At 47.3% G+C, this 13,738-nt stretch overlaps 1 protein-coding gene across 4 annotated transcripts in view; it reads left to right on the plus strand.

The window, feature by feature from the left end:
- The window catches only part of SLC7A10 (solute carrier family 7 member 10), a 336,986-nt gene extending 327,786 nt beyond the window's left edge, over window positions 1-9,200 (plus strand). For all 4 annotated transcript variants that reach the window (XM_068260586.1, XM_068260587.1, XM_068260588.1 and 1 more), the window contains one exon: window positions 8,762-9,200. In XM_068260586.1, the coding sequence (XP_068116687.1) occupies window positions 8,762-8,892 (131 nt within the window). In that variant the 3' untranslated portion in view covers window positions 8,893-9,200. The remainder of the gene's footprint in view (window positions 1-8,761) is intronic.
- The last annotated feature ends 4,538 nt before the right edge of the window (window positions 9,201-13,738 follow it).

Genomic DNA, 13,738 nt, shown 5'->3' on the forward strand with positions numbered 1-13,738 from the left:
AAAGTGGCTAGCGCGATCCCAGAAGACAGAACAGAAGGATCCCCAGCGCTAGCGAAAAGTGGCTAGCGCGATCCCAGGAGACAGAACAGAAGGATCCCCAGCACTAGCGCTAGGGCGAGTGCGATCCAAACACACGGCAGACAGAACAGATGAGGTAGGCAGAAACAACCGCTGTTTCAACCTACATTCCAGACTCAATCAGAAGGATCCACAGCCGCTAACGCTAGGGCTTGTACGATCCAAACACAAGACAGACGGAACAGGCAAAACAGATAATACAACCTGACTGGACTAGAAGGGGAGCCTAAAGCAACCCCCAGGAATTAACTATACTAGATAGCAATGGCTGACACTCCAGCAGTGTCCATCAGGAACAGACCATGGAAGGGAAATGTCCAGCAAAGCATTCTGGGAGCAGAATGCTTTTATAGTGCTAGTCATCAAAAGAAGGCAGGTAACGGATTTGCATGACTAATGTATGACAGAAGACAGAAAGTCTCTCTTAAAGAGACCTGCAGAATGCAGACGTGAACAGTGGTCAAAACGCTGCCTGTCTGCACAGGCAGCTGAGCAGATTCTCACAGTACCCCCCCCTTCTAGGGTCGAATTCCAGACGACCCTCAAAACCGATATCTCCAAACCATTCTAACAGAAGACTCATGAAGGTCGGGGCAGCCCGGCAAGGTCCAATTCCAGAGTCAGTCCACCCGAAACCGACCTCATCGGAAACAGAAGCCACCGAAACATGCCCATCAGTACTACCAGTCTCAGTATAACACCCATCAGGACTGTGAACGCCAGAGAAGAAGCCATCGAAACCCTCCAGACAATACCCACCACCTTCCAAGGAGCGTCCGAAAATACCAAACCTGCCACAATACCTGTTCGAAGTGTCCCTTACAACACAAAAGCCACCGTTGATCTTATCCAGGGTACCAAGCAAAATCTCTCCCGGAATCTCCCAGAACCTTTTGAAGCTCCACAGAGATCCCAAGAGGGTAGAACAATCACCAGGCTCACATGGAGAATTACCAAGAACCCCCATGGAACCAATGACAATTCCGGATTCAGAATTACGAGGACACCCATCAAGATCAAGACTTTCAGGGACCACTTCTGGGCATGCAAGCAGGCAGGCCATATCAGAGCATGTCTCCACCGAGGAAGCATCTGAGTACGCTGGTAACCGAGGCACACTTGGGCTTTCTGGGTCACAGAGCACACTGGGGTACACCAGCACAGGAGAAACCTCAGGACATGTCGGGGAACTGCCAACCTCAGAGTCCGGCACGTCAAGACCAAAACCAGTACCGGGCAGAGAATCATCATGAGTGGAGGTCACAGGCACTGGACTTTCAAAAGAAGACTCGGATACAAATTCAGAAATTTCTGTGACAATAATATCATCATTGACTACACAGGCGTGAAGCTCCATCAGAGCTGAAAAGGTAGCCAGCAAGGCAGCAATGCCTACTGAAGTGGGCAACACCTCAGAAGGACTTGGGGGGCAGGAGACGTCTCCTACAAGTTCTGCACCCTTTGGGAGGAACTCAGAGATCTCCAGGAGGTCAGACAGGACCTCAGGAACATCCTTTTTCAAGTTTCCTAAGAAGGATTCTGAACTATCCATGTTACAGGGCAAGGCTTGAACTTTATTTTGTGAACCGGGCAGATGTCCCAGGGAAGGTTCCACCATAAACTGAGACTGAATTTCATCATCAGGACAGGGATACACAGAAATATCTAGTGAAACTAACTCTGGCTTTCTGAGTTTCGTTTCACTGCAGGGAAATTCCTCCATAGCAGTCAAACCAGACTGCAATTCCAAAATAGCAGAGAAACAGGTAACAATGGTTGCAATACCTAGACGAGCCTCTAGGGACACTGCAGGACATTTTAAACAAGGTAATATTGACTCATCCAGATTACTGGGTGGAGAGTCAGTACTTACTTCAGAATCAGACTCGCAAATGTCAATGCGAGTGGACATAATGTCTTTATTCATGATACAGGGCAGGCTCAGAGACACCTTCTCTGGACAGAGCAAAGGTGCTTCAGTATCAGGTTTACAAAACCAAAGAGCTGTCTCACTCTTAGACTCGGCTAACGATGTCGAATCCGAGGAGACAGAACGCAAAATTTGCGAATCCACAATCGCTTTAGGTTGCGAAACCGAACACTCCAAAGACAGGGATTCTGAGGTCTCCAGGCTGGATTGCTGGATCTCAGAAACGCCAGCTGACAATGTATCTTTACAAACGTCACCTGAATGACGTACACGTAATTCATTCAGAATCATTTTCCACATACAAATCAGCGGACTCACAAAGTCAAATTCACACCCCTTTTTTTCTCTTAAGGCAGAAGCATAACTTATACATGCTCTCAGGACAGATTCACTTCTGGCAATGTAGTACTCACAAAACGACTCTGAATCGTTCTCCAATTCATACACCAACGCTTCGAGCTGTTTTTTCTGGAACGGGGGCTCCCATTCACACCTGACTAGGTCTGAGCATTCATACTGAACAATGTTAGGGGAAGTTGTGACAACAACATGAGGAATCATATTAATTTTACTCTTGAAACTGCATCGTTTGGGAATTTTCCCCATAGCGAGATCATAGATGGAGGATCTTAAAGTAGTACTGAGAGAAGATCTGTTTTTACATGACAAGGGATCCCACAAATCATTGACAAAGCTGACACACTCACGCCGATCACAATCGACAGGAACATCTGAGAAACCGGCATCAGATCGCACAGATTTAACCTCTAAACAAACGGGAGAAACTCCATCAGAATTCACGCAGGTGTCCACAGTCAAGGCACACCCATTCATTTCAGGTCGCACAGTGTCCAAACTCACTTGCTTTACCCCAGAAAGACAGGAATAATCATGTGACAATGGTGTCTCTTTATTGGAAATAATTGGTTGGTGTGTGTGCGCAATTCGTCCAAAATAGTCTGCCACACATAAATCACCAGATCCACATCACACTCATCACATTCATCAGAATCGATCAAAAGGTACATAGAGTCGAGACAATCATTCAGGTCATCCGCGCTCTTTGCGATATAAAAATCGCAAAAGGCTTTCCAATCGAAATCAAACTCTTCCAACAAGGCCCCAATCTCCCATGAGGCAAATGGCGGTTCAAACAACCCAGTATCTAGGTAATCTCTATATGGGTTGGGCAGGGGCGTAACTAGAAATCACTGGGCCCCCCTGCGAATATTTGGATGGGGCCCCCCCCATAGGTGCCAAATAATCGTAATGGGGCAGCGTTTCACTGTAAATTAATTGTAAAGTGGGCAGCATTTTACCAGACAATCGTAATGTGGGCCAGAAAATCGTAATGTGGGCAGAGTTCACCAGAAAATCGTAATGTGGGCCTTTAGAAAATCATAGTGTGGGCAGAGTTCACCAGAAAATCGTAATGTGGGCACCAGTCACCAGAAAATAGTAACGTGAGCAGCAGTCACCAGAAAATTGTAACGTGGGCAGCATTTACCAGACAATCGTAATGTGGGCAGCGTTCACCAGAATATCGTAATTTGGGACAGAAAATCGTAATGTGGGCAGAGTTCACCAGAAAATTGTAACATGGACAGCATTCACCAGACAATCGTAACTTGGGCAGTGTTCACCAGAAAATCGTAATGTGGGCCAGAAAATCGTAATGTGGGCAGCGTTCACCAGAAAATCGTAACGTGGACAGCATTCACCAGACAATCGTAACGTGGGCAGTGTTCACCAGAAAATCGTAATGTGGGCCAGAAAATCGCCATGTGGGCAGCAGTCACCAGAAAATTGCAATGTGGGCATCAGTCACCAGAAAATCCTAATGTGGGCAGCAGTCACTAGAATATCGTAATGTGGGCAGCAGTCACCAGAAAATCCTAATGTGGGCAGCAGTCAGTCACCAGAATGTCGTAATGTGGGCAGCATACACCAGAAAATCGCAATGTGGGCAGCAGACACCTGAAAATCGCAATGTGGGCAGCAGACACCTGAAAATCGCAATGTGGGCAGCAGACACCTGAAAATCGCAATGTGGGCAGCAGACACCTGAAAATCGCAATGTGGGCAGCAGACACCTGAAAATCGTAATGTGGGCAGCAGACACCTGAAAATCGTAATGTGGGCAGCAGACACCTGAAAATCGTAATGAGGGCAGCAGACACCTGAAAATCGTAATGAGGGCAGCAGACACCTGAAAATCGTAATGTGGGCAGCAGACACCTGAAAATCGTAATGTGGGCAGCAGACACCAGAAAATCGTAATGAGGGCAGCAGACACCAGAAAATCGTAATGTGGGCAGCAGACACCTGAAAATCGCAATGTGGGCAGCAGACACCTGAAAATCGCAATGTGGGCAGCAGACACCTGAAAATCGCAATGTGGGCAGCAGACACCTGAAAATCGTAATGTGGGCAGCAGACACCTGAAAATCGTAATGAGGGCAGCAGACACCTGAAAATCGTAATGAGGGCAGCAGACACCTGAAAATCGTAATGTGGGCAGCAGACACCTGAAAATCGTAATGTGGGCAGCAGACACCAGAAAATCGTAATGAGGGCAGCAGACACCAGAAAATCGTAATGTGGGCAGCAGACACCTGAAAATCACAATGTGGGCAGCAGACACCTGAAAATCGTAATGAGGGCAGCAGACACCTGAAAATCGTAATGAGGGCAGCAGACACCTGAAAATCGTAATGTGGGCAGCAGACACCTGAAAATCGTAATGAGGGCAGCAGACACCTGAAAATCGTAATGAGGGCAGCAGACACCTGAAAATCGTAATGTGGGCAGCAGACACCTGAAAATCGTAATGTGGGCAGCAGACACCTGAAAATCGTAATGAGGGCAGCAGACACCTGAAAATCGTAATGTGGGCAGCAGACACCTGAAAATCGTAATATGCCCCCCCCCCCCCCCCCCCTGGGGCCCGCTCGGAGTTTTGTGGGTGCTGGAGGGGTGGCAGCATGAGGGGAAAGCCTTGCCCACAGTCGGCGGGGAGAGGGGTAGTTCCCCCCTCTCCCTCACCTCGGGGCTCTCCCCTCTGTGCTCCCCTCCAGCTCGTAAGTGTCTGTGGGGCTGTGGTGGGCAGCGAGCGGCGGGCAGATACATACCTGCTTCCGTGCGTTCCATTGGAGACTTCTCCCTCTAGCGGCTGACGTCACTTCCGGAAGTGACGTCAGCCGCTAGAGGGAGAAGTCTCCGATGGAACGCACGGAAGCAGGTATGTATCTGCCCGCCGCTCGCTGCCCACCACAGCCCCACAGATACTTACGAGCTGGAGGGGAGCACAGAGGGATGAGCCCCGAGGTGAGGGAGAGGGGGGAACTACCCCTCTCCCCGCCGACTGTGGGCAAGGCTTTCCCCTCATGCTGCCACCCCTCCAGCACCCACAAAACGGCCCCAAGCGGGCCCCAGGGGGGGGCCGGGCCCCCCCGCGGGCGCAGGGGCTGCAGGGCCTATTCCTACGCCCCTGGGGTTGGGGTCAGGAACGAGGACAGACTTTTTAACTGCTTTAATGTAGTGTGCGATCCTACCTATAATAGGATCCACATATGCCTTTGCCTCAGGCAATGACATCTAAACAAAATCGAAGGTTCCCTCTGCCCTAGGGATTTTGGTTAGGCTGGACATTCTGTAACGATTGTGGAATCGTCTCCGTGGTCAGCGCACCAGACGTGCGCTGACGCAGAGGATTTCCTCCACAAGCGTATTATTGCGGACACCCAGGCTAGGTGCTATGCACCTGCAGAGGGAAATTCCCACCGGCAGATGGCGCTGTGGAGTGCAGGCAAACACAGCCGCTGCACAGCCACGGATGCCAAATGGGAATTGTACAGATCCGGGACAAGGTACAATCAGGCAGGGCTGGATAGCCCACAGGGAACAGAGCAAAAGGACAGAACCAATGTGTGCCCACCAAATTAGTCGCCACCCAGCGACGGCGAACACACAACGGCGGAAACGAAGTAGGAAACGCAATCGCAAGAATGGCGATTGCCAATAGCGACACAAGACTGAGCAGGACAGAGCACAAGGGTAGCAAAGGCACAGCAAATCATACAATAAGGAGATACGGAAAATAATAAACGCTAGCTAACCGCGAACACCGCACTCATTCGCAACAGTGCACGCGGTTATGCGCGGTCTCCACGTGATAAGCACAATAGAGACAAGCACGCCTAACTAACCACTAACAGACAAACATGAAACAGAGGACGCGAGCGCTTGCTTAACGGTTACCTCACCGAGCCTCCAGCAAGCGCAGCAGACAAGACAGACACACGCAAACAGGGACAAGCGACAGAAGGATCCCCAGCGCTAGCGAAAAGTGGCTAGCGCGATCCCAGAAGACAGAACAGAAGGATCCCCAGCGCTAGCGAAACGTAGCTAGCGCGATCCCAGGAGACAGAGTAGCAGAACAGAAGGATCCCCAGCGCTAGCGAAAAGTGGCTAGCGCGATCCCAGAAGACAGAACAGAAGGATCCCCAGCGCTAGCGAAAAGTGGCTAGCGCGATCCCAGGAGACAGAACAGAAGGATCCCCAGCACTAGCGCTAGGGCGAGTGCGATCCAAACACACGGCAGACAGAACAGATGAGGTAGGCAGAAACAACCGCTGTTTCAACCTACATTCCAGACTCAATCAGAAGGATCCACAGCCGCTAACGCTAGGGCTTGTACGATCCAAACACAAGACAGACGGAACAGGCAAAACAGATAATACAACCTGACTGGACTAGAAGGGGAGCCTAAAGCAACCCCCAGGAATTAACTATACTAGATAGCAATGGCTGACACTCCAGCAGTGTCCATCAGGAACAGACCATGGAAGGGAAATGTCCAGCAAAGCATTCTGGGAGCAGAATGCTTTTATAGTGCTAGTCATCAAAAGAAGGCAGGTAACGGATTTGCATGACTAATGTATGCAAATTCCTCAGCAACACAAGCTGCAGAACTGACAGAAAGTCTCTCTTAAAGAGACCTGCAGAATGCAGACGTGAACAGTGGTCAAAACGCTGCCTGTCTGCACAGGCAGCTGAGCAGATTCTCACACATACCATATAGCAGACATATGGCAAGTGCATCCCGTCCATAAAAATCATACCCATCAGGAATGTTGTTGCGGTATCGCTGCAGATAACCCAGATCCATTCAAGACTGACTTTGTGAGCGGGCCCTCAGGAAAGCATTTGATTGGGTGAATTCCAAACTGCATAGAATTTGCATGCACGCTGTAATTAATGTCATCTCACTGACTCTAGTCTGTACAGATACGATTAAAGAAGTCTGAAATAATCTGTGCAATGTTTCTTGTAAGATATAGATGTGAATGGAGGGATTGCTGCTTTCATCTACAAAAGTGGGATATGTTGGAATTTTATCCACTACAACAACAAAACATTTGTAAAGTGCTTTTCTCCCTGAGGACCCAAAGTGCATAAGTTTGTCTCAGATCAGTACATAGTGATGTGTACAGGGGAAAACATTATGTGATGATAAATGCCAGACTAAACAGGCTGCTTTTCCGTTTTGATTCAAACGTGTCCAGGGTTGGAGTTGTCTTGATTACATTTGGCAAGGCATTCCACAGGGTAGGAGCAGCATGACAGGAAGCTCTGTCTCCAAAGGTTTTTAGTTGAACTCTCGGGGTGGTTAAGTTATTGGATTCTGTTGATCAGAGGTTGTGGGTGGTGTGACGCAGGTGCAACAAATTCTTCAGGTCTCCAGGGTCTAGGACATGTAGGGTTTTGAATGTTAGCATGCTCATTTTAGAAAAGGATTCTCTATTTTAGGTGTAGCCAGTGTAGTCAGCTAAGGATTGGTGTTATGTAGCAATGGCAGGGTTGGCTTGTTAAGTCTTGCGGCAGCATTCTGTACTAGCTACAGGCGGTGTAAGTCTTTATTTGGAAGGCTTGCATAGAGGGCATTGCTATAGTCCCGCCGTGATGAGATGAAGTTGTAAACTAGGGTTGGAAGAGCCTCTGAAGGGATGAGGTGCTTCATTTTTGCAATATTCCTTAAAGGGACTCCGAGCAGTGCAGAAACTATGGAAAGATGCATATCATTTTAAAGCTCTCTTTCTCCTCTTTCCAATGATATATAAACCGCCGCCCTACGCCTTTTAATTTTCGCTATTTTCGCGATTGAAATTGCTGCGGCCGCGATTTCAATTGCGAAAATAGAGAAAACTAAAAGGCGTAGGGCGACGATTTAGGTGGCGCCAGAAAGAGAGCTTTAAAATGATATCCATCTTTTCATAGTTACATTGAATTACACAGGGCGACTTTTTCCTAAAGTCAGCAGCTCCATTCAGTTGAATGGAGCTGCTGACACTGGGGAAAGTGTCGTCCTGTGTAATACAAGTAAGTATGGAAAGATGGATATCATTTTAAAGCTCTCTTTCTCCTCTTTCTGACGACCCCTAAATCGTCGCCCTACGCCTGTTAGTTTTCTCTATTTTCGTGATTGAAACCGCGGCCGCGGCAATTTCAATCGCGAAAATAGCGAAAACTAAAAGTCGTAGGGCGGCAGTTTATATATCATTGGAAAGAGGAGAAAGAGAGCTTTAAAATGATATGCATCTTTCCATAGTTTCTGCACTGCTCGGAGTCCCTTTAAGTGAAGGGAGGAATATTTTATAAATCAATAGTTGTCTATAGGAGCATAAAGTCAATCTAAAAGCGTAAAATGTTGCGTTTATACTCCAGATTGACTCGTTTTTTTTTTGTTTTCAGAAACCATGACATACTGCGGACAGAAAGTGTGCTACGTTGTCTACCCTCAGACCGACCTTCCCGATGACGACTTAGTGGCCTGCAATGACGCTGCGGTGTCTGACTTCGAGAAAAACGCCAAAATGCAATGAGCCCCTCCCCCAGAGACTTGCATTTTGTTTACACGCATATTTGTGGAGAAATTGTACTTGAAGACCTAGCAACATAGAGAAAACATTGAAACACGACCACAAGGCGGAGACACTGAACGCCAACGCTAGGATATGACAGGAGGAAGGAGAGACTTTTTTTGTCACAATTCCATAATGAGCCCCTTCTTTGCCCCGGGAACAACACTAAGACCCCGGGACGCTGTGCTGTGACCTCGAATGGTCTCGCTGTTGTATGAGCTGAACTGGCCTTTTTTTCTCTATTAAAGCCTCAGTTTCCCCAACTGCAATGTATTATGGGTAAAATTATGTCAGTGTCCATATTATGTTCCAGAGCTGCAAGAGCTGAAACATATGCTGGGAAGAGCGCCCTCTGATGTGCAGAAGTGGTACTGCAGTGCCCTTATTTATAATACAAAGTTGTTCACTGTCTGTTGTTATTGGTTATTTTTGTTTCCTGTACTTCTATTCTTCTGTCATAACACACAATGGCCGGCATTTATGGAGGGTCTCCTGAGCTAGCCATTATTTCAGATCAGACATGATTTTACCTAGTGTTAGTGTATTTGGCCTGGGGTTCACTACAACGTTTTTAGCAGTGATTTGTGCTTTGTACATCCCAAAAGCGTTTCACCAATGCAAGCCCATGCCAGTGATGCCACAGGAACGATAAAGATTTGCTGAAATTGTAAACGGCAGCATTTTTGGTTTCATTCAGGGAATCCGGGGGCCAAAATCACATTTCCTGAAATTGGTCTGGAAATCACTGTTTTTAGTAGCAAAATTGCTCTAAAAAACTCTAGCGTTTTTCAAAGTGATTTGTGATCTCTAGTGAGCTCCACATCTGCCTCTGGTGTAACTAAACAACTAGTCAGTCCACTAATGCTGTGTAAGAATAGTCCCCTAGGCTCATATCAGCTGGGTTTCCATGTGTAGCTCCACCCACTTACTGAGAAAGGCCTCTGCCTTTCTTTATTTAACAATTCACATAGAGCACAGGTGTTGAACTCCATGCCTGGAGGACTAGATCCATGCCAGTGTTTAGGATAGACTGAGAAAGATAGGAATGTGGTCTACCTGATGGACCACACCTTTCCTGATACAGACCCATCAGTTAATTTGAGCTTTTTTTAAAAAAATGTGTGAGGACCTCAGCCCTCATTGATGCCTTTTTCTGAAAGGGGCGGAGATATACCCCAGACTGCAGCAGATGTTCTGGTAACGATTCTTACACAGGTAGTTATAACTCAGTGGCATTAGTGTACCTCTAGATATTTTAGTTACACCAGAGTTACACTTTAAAGGCTCGGGGGAGTCTGGTCAGTAAAGAAGCCTTCCTAGGAAACAAAAACCAGAGAGTGTGGGAGCCCTGTATGGTGAAGTATTTAAGGCTATTGGAAAAGGTGTGAGAAAAATAAGAGGGTGCTCACAGACCCCGGATGTTAAGTCCAGGCACTCCTCATGTGGCATTTGAAAGATATCAGGTCGCTCTTCATGTAAAACTGAGGATATAACGTCAACAAAAAACACCAAGAGTAGGGGGTGCCAATGATATAACGAGGGAGGAAGCACCCCACAAAAGTTAAAAAACCTGTTAAAATGGAAGACAACAGCATATCTCCGGGGAGCGAAGTATAAATACGTTATTCTAAATAAAGAATGCTACAAGATGACGCATTTCACAGGTCTGAGCCCGCTTCTTCGGGTGAATGAGCATCAAAAGAGGTGTTCATGTAACCAGGGGTGTATCAATAGCCCCAGGGGGCAATCTGGGCCTGCTCTTCCTCCCACACACCTTGCAGAGCCATGCCGGGTAGGCCTGGGATACAGCTCTGCCAGTGGGGCGGCCATCAACAGGCACTCCCTGCTTTTACATGCACACCTTTCCCTACTCCTTGACCTCAAGAACCGCGCAAATCTTTAAAGGTGGTTCACACTATGCGTGTTCCGTACCACACCCCTATAGCACAGGCGATGCAAGATGCGCACTGCAGGTTATACCATTACTTTTCATAACAAGAATGCCATGGTACCATGCTCACAGCAGAAGTGCACTGTACAAAGTGCGTTATGATAACATGATTAGTTACAACACTGAGATATTAACATGCCCATACAATTGTATGACCAGTGCCTTCCCACATACAGTGCATTCGGCAAGTATTCACAGCTGATCACTTGTTCCTCATTTTGCTATGTTACAGCCTTATTCCAAAATGAATTAAATTCATTTTTTCCCTCAGATTTCTGCACACAACACCCTGTAATGACAATGTTTAAAAAAGTGTACTTGAGTTTTTTTGCAAATTTATTAAAAATAAAAAATTGGGAAAACACATGTACATAAGTATTCACAGCCTTTGCCATGAAGCTCAAAATTGAGCTCAGGTGCAACCAGTTTCCCCTTAATTAGTTCAGAGTGAGAACCATAGGCAGTCGTGATTTCTTGCAGACTATGTTCTCTGTAAAGTGCTGCTGAAGATTGTCTGTACATAATTGCAGAAAACTGGTACAAATGTACCCAGTGGAAACAGTACAAGCACAGTTTGTACATGCTGGAATTTTTGTATATACTGATTTGTACTGGGCAGCTAATAATGGTCACTTGGAATGTACATTTGTCCCTCAGCCGAAAAGATAGAGCTGTTTCTCACCACATGCCCTGTGTATGGGGAACGCTGGTGGGCTACAGCCATGTGTCAAGGGGTCCCCGGCTGTGAGCTGACAAATTCCCCTCTACTCGGTGTAGAGGTTTTGTCTCCTTCCTAAGCTAATAAAGGTTAGCAAGCCCCTCTACACGTATGCAGGAACATTATCTTGCAGACAATATAATCAGCAGCAGGAGCGTATCTATAAATCATGGGTGACTAACTGCTGGGGGGGGGGGGGTGGGGGGTATCAATCTTGCAAGGGTCATAAAACAAGTGCGGACATCATAATCTTCTCACCCATAACAAGTGTAGCAACAGAACGCCTAATCTGAAGGACGGGCACCTTTATTGGAGGGAGTGAAGTGGTAGTTGGGGCCACCTTAAAGCTCTGGGCCCCCCTGCAGAACAGGGGCCGCTCCCCCTGTAGTAACGCTCCCCCTGTAGTAACGCCCCTGGCCAGCAGCATTGCGTACATATGCTCTAGCCGCTGGTGAGTTGAGCGCTGGGTGAGCTGAATGACTGCTCTCCCTGCTGCCACTAATCTTCCCGTCGGCATTAAATACTACTCGGAGGGAGGTGATCGCTGGTGCCCAGAACTACCCCCACGCATCCCGCACAGCATATCATTGCTGCTATGGGGCGCCTAGTTTCGGCACCCGGCACCGAAACAACCTGATTGCGCAGCACTCCTCTCTTCCTTCACACACAGAGCTGCCAAATAAGGATATCTTTTTTTATACATAGTTCCATCCAATATACGACACAGTGCGGGAGTGAGAATGAGCAGATCTTGGAATGAGACGGTGGGCTCTTAAAAAAGTCGCTGCAGCATTCAATGTTTTTCCAGAAATGACTCGTCTTTAATAGAAAAGCTATAAATCTATCCACTGTGGATCAATAATTCAATTAATCAATAAGAAAAGGGAAGAAAATAGCCCTGGGCATATATTCACCACTGGTCATGTCTACATTTTTATTTTGTAAAACATTTTCAGGAGAAAATGCAACATTGTGGAAGGAATCAAGACCGAGTCTTGATTGCTTTTGTCTTTGCTCTTCAGGAGAGCCATGGCTGCATTCTGCTTGCTGCAAGACCCTGCTTCATTTGCATACAGAAAACACTGGTCTATTAACTCTTTCAATGCAGGCCATTCTAAGTAGGTTTGGTACTATATGTAGCCATGTTTATCTCATCCTGTCACGTCAGTGCAAGTATGCTTTAATCCAGAAGACGCTCGGTTTTGCCCATGCAGTTGGCTTTTTCTCCTCCGAAAATTCTCAATTCCCCCAATGGGCCATATGCAATTCACTTTAACCTGAGTTTTCTCCTAGGAGATCATTTTTAATCTTCTATTTAAAATAACTTTACAGCACTTTTCAACAAAAAAGGTACCAAATAGTAGGTGAAAAAGTACTATGAAAATTATTTTGAGTATTTTCTTGCTTTCTGATGGCTTAAAGAGGATCTGTAACATGAAAAGATCCCCTGGGGGGTACTCACCTCGGGTGGGGGAAGCCTCCGGATCCTAATGAGGCTTCCCACGCCGTCCTCCATCCGTCAGGGGTCTCGCTGCAGCCCTCCGTGGAGTCCGTGCAGCGGTGACGTCAATATTTACCTTCCTGGCTCCTGTGCAGGCGCTCTGACGGCTGTCGGCTCCGAACTACACGGAAATACCCGATCGCCGTCGGATCTGCTCTACTGCGCAGGCGCAAGTTTTCTGCGCCTGCGCAGTAGAGCGGACCCGAATGACATCGGGTATTTCCGTGTAGTTCGGAACGGAAAGCCGCCACAGCGCCCCCGCTGGAGCCAGCAAAGGTAAATATTGAACTGACAGTCGGCACAGTCGCCGGCTGTTTGGAGGGCTGCGGCGAGACCCCCGTGGGACAGAGGACGGCATGGGAAGCCTCATTAGGATCCGGAGGCTTCCCCCACCCAAGGTGAGTACCCCCCAGGGGATCTTTTTAATGTTACAGAGTCTCTTTAAAAGGCATTTTATCGACAAATTTAAAATATCACCTAAGATAAAACTCAGGAGAAAAAGTAAATTGCATATGGGCCAATGTCTCTAAGCTGATACTTTTCTTCGTGAAATGCAAAATCTTCAATAGGGATGGTCGAAAATGTCCATTTACGATTCCACGGAAGTTCCGATTCCGCGTAAATTCCGATTGCTGCC

This window comes from Hyperolius riggenbachi, chromosome 11, assembly GCF_040937935.1.
Source record: "Hyperolius riggenbachi isolate aHypRig1 chromosome 11, aHypRig1.pri, whole genome shotgun sequence".
Taxonomy (NCBI): domain Eukaryota; kingdom Metazoa; phylum Chordata; class Amphibia; order Anura; family Hyperoliidae; genus Hyperolius; species Hyperolius riggenbachi.